Genomic DNA, 7,733 nt, shown 5'->3' on the forward strand with positions numbered 1-7,733 from the left:
CCAATCTAGGTAAATTTGTTTGGTTTATTGCAAGATTTAATTTTGGTGACTATCTTTCATTAAATTGAGCGATTTTCGGGTTTAATTGCTTGGTCTATTGCAAGATAGCATTTTGATGTCTATTGCGATTTTCGGGTTGAATATTCATCGAAACAGTGGATTGCTCTTTTGATTATCTTAGTCTGGTTCATGTTATTTTTACCTTGACGATAATTCTTTTGAAAATGCAACAATTTTTTGTTTTCTTCTATTTAGAGTTCGACCCAACTCAAATGACTAAATGAGATTAGTGGAACTTGAGTTGAGATTAGTGGAATACTAATAAGGTGTAAATTGTGGGATTAGTTATTGTAATTAAGAAAGTGCTCCAATAAAATTAATGACAGTATTATTTTAGGAGTATGTGAGTGATTCCTAGCTGTAATGGTGTCAAGTAGTTGAGATACAGACAATTATAATGGACCATCCGAGTCACTCACAACTCACATAATAAATGACAGAACTTAGCGAGCACAGTTATCATTCACTTATATCCATCACAAATTAAGCATAGTCTCTGCAATATGACTGGAAATGTAGTTGTTGATCAGCAGATCGATCACTAATTAATAACTCATCCAACTATTCTTCATTTTTAACTTCAATTGAATTAGTGTAGTATTAGTTTCACTTTCAACCTTAATTTTCTTTTGAGTAGGTAAGAAGGTTCAACACATAAACTAATAATGAGGAATCATATCAAAACTTATATAATGTTTATTGTAAATGCATTTTATTATTTATATTTGATTTTTATCCTTATTGGCTTGTGTTTAAGTAATTATTGATCTTTATATAAATTATAAGTAAATTATTGAACTTTATATAATTTATAAGTGCGTTTGAATAAATTATTGATCTTTATATCATTAATAAATTATTTAACTTTATATCATTAATAAGTATTGATTTTTATATAATTAATAAAATCAATTATTTGATTGTTTATTTAGAAAACTTCGAGCGGTAGTTAGACTATATAGTAGGTTTAGTAACATGATTAGTGTGAGATGTGTAGAGATTGGTTAGTAACATGTTTTTTGTGAGATGTGTAGAATTTGGTATCATGAAAAGAAGAGAGCGTAGTTGGATGTATGATAGACTCGACGGGCGCAATCTTAAGCCCGACTTTCTCAAGGGGGTTGGAGAGTTCATTGAGTTTTGCAAAGAGCATCCAACATGCAATGATGGTGACAAAATAAGATGCCCGTGCCCCTTGTGTGATAACAGGCGTTTTCATGATACTGAAACAGTTAGAGTACATTTGTACAAGAAGGGCTTTGTTCGTAATTACTATCAATGGATATGTCAAGGGGAAAGCTTAGTAGAGTCCTCGCGTGTTCAGCCAAATCAATATCGGGATATGGTTATTGATGCTCTTGGAAATAATCAAGAGCATTTGGTGAATGAAGAGGGTAATTCAGTTGAAGAAGAACCAAATGATGAAGCTAAGAAGTTTATAGACCTTCTAAAGGCAGCTGGAGATCCATTATATGAAGGGAGCAAACTCTCTGTGTTGGAGATGGCATCAAGAATTGCAAGTTTGAAATGTGAATTCAACTTACAACACAGGTGTGTGGATGGGTTTGCATCTTTGATGAATGATGCGATTCCAAATAACAACCAAATGGGTAGAACTTTCAATAGCACAAAGAAGGTTCTTGAGGGCTTGGAACTTCCTCATGAGAGGATCCACACATGCCCTAAAGGTTGTTTGCTCTTCTGGAAAGGCGATGCACAGTTAGATAAATGTAGAGTATGCGGAAGTGATCGGTATAAGAAGACTGCAAAGGGTAAGCTTATTCCAGCAAAAGTTCTAATCTATTTTCCAATCACACCGAGGTTGCAAAGGTTGTATGCTACCAAGAACATTTCGGAGGATATGACTTGGCATGCCAAGAGTCCCCGAGTTCAAAACACCTTCGCACATCCTAGTGATAGTCAAGCGTGGAAGCACTTGGATACAACCTTTCCTAATTTCGCATCAGAGCCACGAAATGTCAGGCTTGGTTTGTGCACGGATGGATTTGCCCCCCATGGTAAATTTGGATCCCAATATTCATGTTGGCCAGTTATTCTTACACCATACAACTTGCCTCCATCGATGTGTATGAAAAGACCATTCATGTTCCTTTCTTTGCTCGTTCCCGGTCCTAAAAATCCTAAAGGAAACTTGGATGTGTACATGCAACCACTCATTGAAGAGTTGAAACAGTTATGGGAGGTTGGGGCTATGACTTATGACATCTCAAGCAAGCAGAATTTCAACCTCCGCGCAGCCCTTTTGTGGACTATTAGTGATTTTCCTGCATATGGAATGCTATCTGGATGGTCCACGGCCGGAAAGAAGGCTTGCCCTTATTGTATGGATAAAAGCAAGGCATTTTGGCTTGAACATGGAGGTAAAGTTTCATGGTTTGATTGCCATCGACAATTCCTTCCACATGATCACCCTTTTCGAAAGAATAAAACAGCTTTCTGCAAAAACAAAGTTGAAAATGGCATGGGTCCGCATATAATGTGTGGAGAAGAATTGTGGCAATGCGTGAAGGACTTGCCTAAAGCAACTGATGGTCCTGAAGCTCTTAAGAAGTTGAAGAGTGCCAAAATGGGTTGGTTCAAACAAAGTATTCTATGGGAACTCCCATATTGGAAGGATTTGCTTCTTCGTCACAACTTGGATGTCATGCACATTGAAAAGAACTTTTTTGACCAACTCATAAACACTGTGATGGATGTGAAAGGTAGCACCTCGGACACCACTAGTGCAAGGAAAGATATGGCTAAGTATTGTAAACGTCGGCAGTTAGAGCTTGGAAATGGAAATCAAACCATGCCAAAAGAACCCTTTGCACTTGACAAGGCTCAAAAGAAGGTGTTATGTGAATGGGTTCGAGACTTGAAATTCCCGGATGCTTATGCTTCAAACTTGAGCAGGTGTGTTAATCTTCAATCATGCAAGCTGTATGGAATGAAGAGCCACGATTGTCATGTCTTCATGGAGAGGTTACTTCCGGTTGCTTTGAAGGAGTTGCTTCCCTTGCATGTTTGGAAGGCAATTACAGAGATTAGTCAATTCTTCCGAGACTTATGCGCCCCCACTATCAAAGCGAGTGACATAGATCGCTTGGATAAGAATATAGCTGAGATCTTGTGCAAGCTAGAGAAGATTTTTCCACCTGCATTTTTCAACTCAATGGAACACTTGCCAGTTCATCTTCCACATGAGGCAAAGGTTGGTGGTCCCGTCCAGTACAGGTGGATGTACCCATTTGAAAGGTAATCAAAATAATACAAATTAGCGTAAATAAATTATTACTTTAAATATCTTATATGTTTACTAGTAACTATTAATCAAACTTACATAATTTATAGGTTTCTTAACCATTTGAAGCGTAAGGTTGGAAATAAGGCACGTGTAGAAGGCTCCATATGCAATGCTTACCTAATGGAGGAGATTACGAACTTTTGTTCCCACTATTTTCAACCTGAGGTTGACACCAAAGCAAGGGATCTAGGAAGAAATGTCCATTCGGTTGTTGAGAACCAACATGACGTTAATATCCCCGAGATGTTCAGGGTGGATTGTGGTCGTGCACCTACTAATGGCCGTTTGCGCTTCTTGCAAGACATGGAGTATGATCGAGCACATCTTTATGTGCTTGCAAACAGTGGCATCTTAGGTGAATATGAAAGGTAAAAAACTATAATTTAATTATTGTAAACTCTTCTAACGACGTATTTAACCTTTATTTCCTTAATTACCATAGGAAATTTGAGGAGCACATTCTCCAAACTCAACCTCACATAGTAATGGAGGATATTTGGAGTAAATGCGAAGCCCAGTTCCCTGAATGGTTTAAATCACATGTGAGATTAATTGTATTTTGCTTTTATTCATAAACAATATTACTTACACTAGTCATTGAAAGGGAAAAAAAATTACTAACTAATTCTACGAATTAGGTTCTCCGGTCTTTGAGTCCTAATGATGTGACACGGGCGCTTGCGATGGGCCCCTCTAGACAAGTAAGGACATGGAGCCGGTTCTATGCGAATGGATATAATTTTCAAACTCATGACTACGGCAAACACAAGTCAACTATGAATTATGGAGTGTGTGTACAAAGTCCTGATGAAGTTGACTACTTTGGCATTTTGGAGGAGGTGGTTGAACTTTCTTATTGTGGTAAGCTTCAAGAGTACAAGACAATCTTGTTTAAGTGCAGCTGGATGGATTCCGTGAAGGGTATGAACATTCATGAACAATACAAACTTGTTGAGGTCAATCATTCTAAGAGATACCCAAAGTATGACCCGTTTGTATTGTCTTACCAAGTTAGTCAAGTATACTTTGCACACTACCCCAGTTTGAAGAGGGATAAAGCCCAATGGTGGGATGTGTTTAAAACTAAGGCAAGGTCTGTGATTGATGCTCCGGTTGACTTAGACTTTCTACAAGAAGATGCAAATGAGGTTTCTTCAGCTCTTTGTGCTCCAGATGAGATCCCAGATTATGAAGATCAAGATGATGATGATGATGATGACGATATTAATGATGGTGATGCTGATAGTATGAGTGATGAGGATGAGGATGATGAAGATGAGGATGAGGATGATGGTGATGATGACATTGATGATGATGATGACGATGGTGATGATGATGATGCTGATGATTCTGATGGATACGACGATTAACTTGATATTGCTGATTTTGGTCCTATTTGGTTGTTTAATTTTAGGTTCAAGAAATATTATGTAGTTGTTTGGTAAACTTATGATTGGAGTTTGACATGTGTTGTCTTTTATGATTGAACTTTGAATTATGTTGTTGTTTATTGAACTTATCATTGAACTTTTTATTTTGGTTGTATAAATTTATGTTTGTTAGACAATCTGTAGTTGTTTGTTACTTGTTATTAGGTAATTATATATGTAGCGTAAGTTTATTAATGTTAATGCTTGGTTTGTGTTCCATTAAATAAACAGATGTCCAATCGATGAATTGTCTTTTATGATTGAAATTTGAGTTATTTAAACTTGGTTTGTGTTCTACTAAATAAACAGATGTCCAATCGAGGAGAACATTCAGCCATCCGCAGTCGTTTAGGTGCACGTGGAGGTGGTCGTGAAGGTGGTCGTGGAGGTGGCCATGGAGCTGACCATGGAGCTGGCCGTGGAGGTACTACACGGGTGACCCAACCCTCACTGGATACCTACTTTGATGATGACGAAACTCAAGGTGAATACTCTGAAGAGGTGGTACCTGATTCACAAGTAAATGAAGAAGCTGAGGATTCTGGAGTCGTTTGGATGGCACCGGGTGAACTTTGGTAAGATTTAGAGTTACATTTTAATTATTTTATCTCTGTATGAATGTTGTAAACTAACGTTACTTGTGTTATTTCCTATTCCACTATGTAAGGTTTGATCACAGTTCCATTTCGCGGGATATTACTAACGTCATCCAGAAATATTTCAAGAGTCCTTGGACGTGTTATACCAAAGTTGACAAGGATACAAAAGATCATTGGTTCACTCTGTTCAAGGTTTACACAATTTTATATCATGTAATGTATCACTTTTTATTTTTCAACTTGCTATAATTGTAACATAACAAAATATCCTTCTTTTCTTTTCTTTTGTGTAGAGGACCTATAAATGGTTGCCTGAGTTTGATCACCTTGCTGTGCGTGATTACCATGCAAATGCATATAAACGGGTTAAGTACATCCACTACCAAATAACAAGAAAGAGTAATGGAAGGAAGCCAGATTGGATGTCTGAGAAAGTGCATGCAGATATGATGAAGCACGTGGATGATGATGAATTCAAGAAAAGATCTGAGCAGGCTAAGAAAAATAGAAGAGGGGGTTCATTAACCAACAATGTTGAACCATCACATTTCCAAGATTCCATTTCCACAACTGAGGCTGCAAAGAAAATGGTAAGTTTAATAATGTAACTAAATTTCATTTAACGTTGTTACTAATTTGATTATTCACAAAAATTACTTGTATAATTAGGCAAAGGAAAGTGGAGGTGTGATGCCTACAGCTGGTGACTTATATTTGAAGACACACACGAAGGAAGTACCGGGTAAAGGGAAAGTCCCTTGTAGTAGCAAAGCAAAGCAAATCAAGGTAACTTACTATTATTCAAACAAAGCTTATGAAACACGTTTTAAGTTTAAAATCAACCCTTAGTTCGTTTAGTTGAAAAATGGGCCTTAGATGTGAGTAAATAACCTTGAATGTGACTTAGCAAGTTCAAACAAAGCTTATGAAACATGTTTTAAGTTTAAAATCTGCCCCTAGGTGATTTAGTTGAAAAATGGGACCGAAAATGCCTTATTTAGCCTATATATGACCTATAACGACCAAATAGGCCTTAGATGTGAGTAAATACCTTTGAATGTGACTTAGCAAGCTCAAACAAAGCTTATGAAACACTTTTTAAGTTTAAAATCAGCCCGTAGGTGATTAAGTTGAAAAATGGGACCGAAAACGCCTTATTTAGCCTATATATGACCTATATCGACCAAATATGACCTAAATGTGCTTAAATTGCTTAGAATCGGTTTTAGAAACCTTGAATATGACACATAAAACATGTAAATGGTTTGAAATGACAAGTTTGGTTCCTTAGCTCAAAGTTGGGCGAGAAAATGACATTTTAGGCAATATATGACGTATAACGACCAAATAGGCCTTAGATGTGAGTAAATACCTTTGAATGTGACTTAGCAAGTTCAAACTAAACTTATGAAACACATTTTAAGTTTAAAATCTGTCCCTAGGTGATTTAGTTAAAAAATGGGACCGAAAATGCCTTATTTAGCCTATATGTGACCTTTAACGACCAAATAGGCCTTAGATGTGAGTAAATACCTTTGAATGTGACTTAGCAAGTTCAAACAAAGCTTATGAAACATGTTTTAAGTTTAAAATCTGCCCCTAGGTGATTTAGTTGAAAAATGGGACCGAAAACGCCTTATTTAGCCTATATGTGACCTATATCGACCAAATATGACCTAAATGTGCTTAAATTGCTTAGAATCAGTTTTAGAAACCTTAAATATGACACATAAAACATGTAAATGGTTTGAATTGACAAGTTTGGTTCCTTAGCTCAAAGTTGGGCGAGAAAATGACATTTTAGGCAATATATGACCTATAACGACCATATAGGCCTTAGATGTGAGTAAATACCTTTGAATGTGACTTAGCAAGTTCAAACTAACCTTATGAAACATGTTTTAAGTTTAAAATCAGCCCGTAGGTGATTAAGTTGAAAAATGGGACCGAAAACGCCTTATTTAGCCTATATGTGACCTATATCGACCAAATATGACCTAAATGTGCTTAAATTGCTTAGAATCGGTTTTAGAAACCTTAAATATGACACATAAAACATGTAAATGGTTTGAAATGACAAGTTTGGTTCCTTAGCTCAAAGTTGGGCGAGAAAATGACATTTTAGGCAATATATGACCTATAACGACCATATAGGCCTTAGATGTGAGTAAATACCTTTGAATGTGACTTAGCAAGTTCAAACTAACCTTATGAAACATGTTTTAAGTTTAAAATCAGCCCGTAGGTGATTAAGTTGAAAAATGGGACCGAAAACGCCTTATTTAGCCTATATGTGACCTATATCGACCAAATATGACCTAAATGTGCTTAAATTGC

General features: G+C 36.6%; 1 protein-coding gene across 1 annotated transcript; it reads left to right on the plus strand.

The window, feature by feature from the left end:
* Positions 1-1,105: 1,105 nt before the first annotated feature.
* Positions 1,106-4,934, plus strand: LOC130462902 (uncharacterized). Its single transcript, XM_056831880.1, has 4 exons — positions 1,106-3,318; positions 3,415-3,735; positions 3,810-3,909; positions 4,006-4,934. The coding sequence occupies exons 1-4, from the start codon at positions 1,106-1,108 to the stop codon at positions 4,735-4,737; spliced, it is 3,366 nt and encodes a 1,121-aa protein (XP_056687858.1). The 3' UTR covers positions 4,738-4,934.
* The last annotated feature ends 2,799 nt before the right edge of the window (positions 4,935-7,733 follow it).

Source organism: Spinacia oleracea, chromosome 6, assembly GCF_020520425.1.
Source record: "Spinacia oleracea cultivar Varoflay chromosome 6, BTI_SOV_V1, whole genome shotgun sequence".
In the NCBI taxonomy this organism is placed as follows: Eukaryota; Viridiplantae; Streptophyta; class Magnoliopsida; order Caryophyllales; family Amaranthaceae; genus Spinacia; species Spinacia oleracea.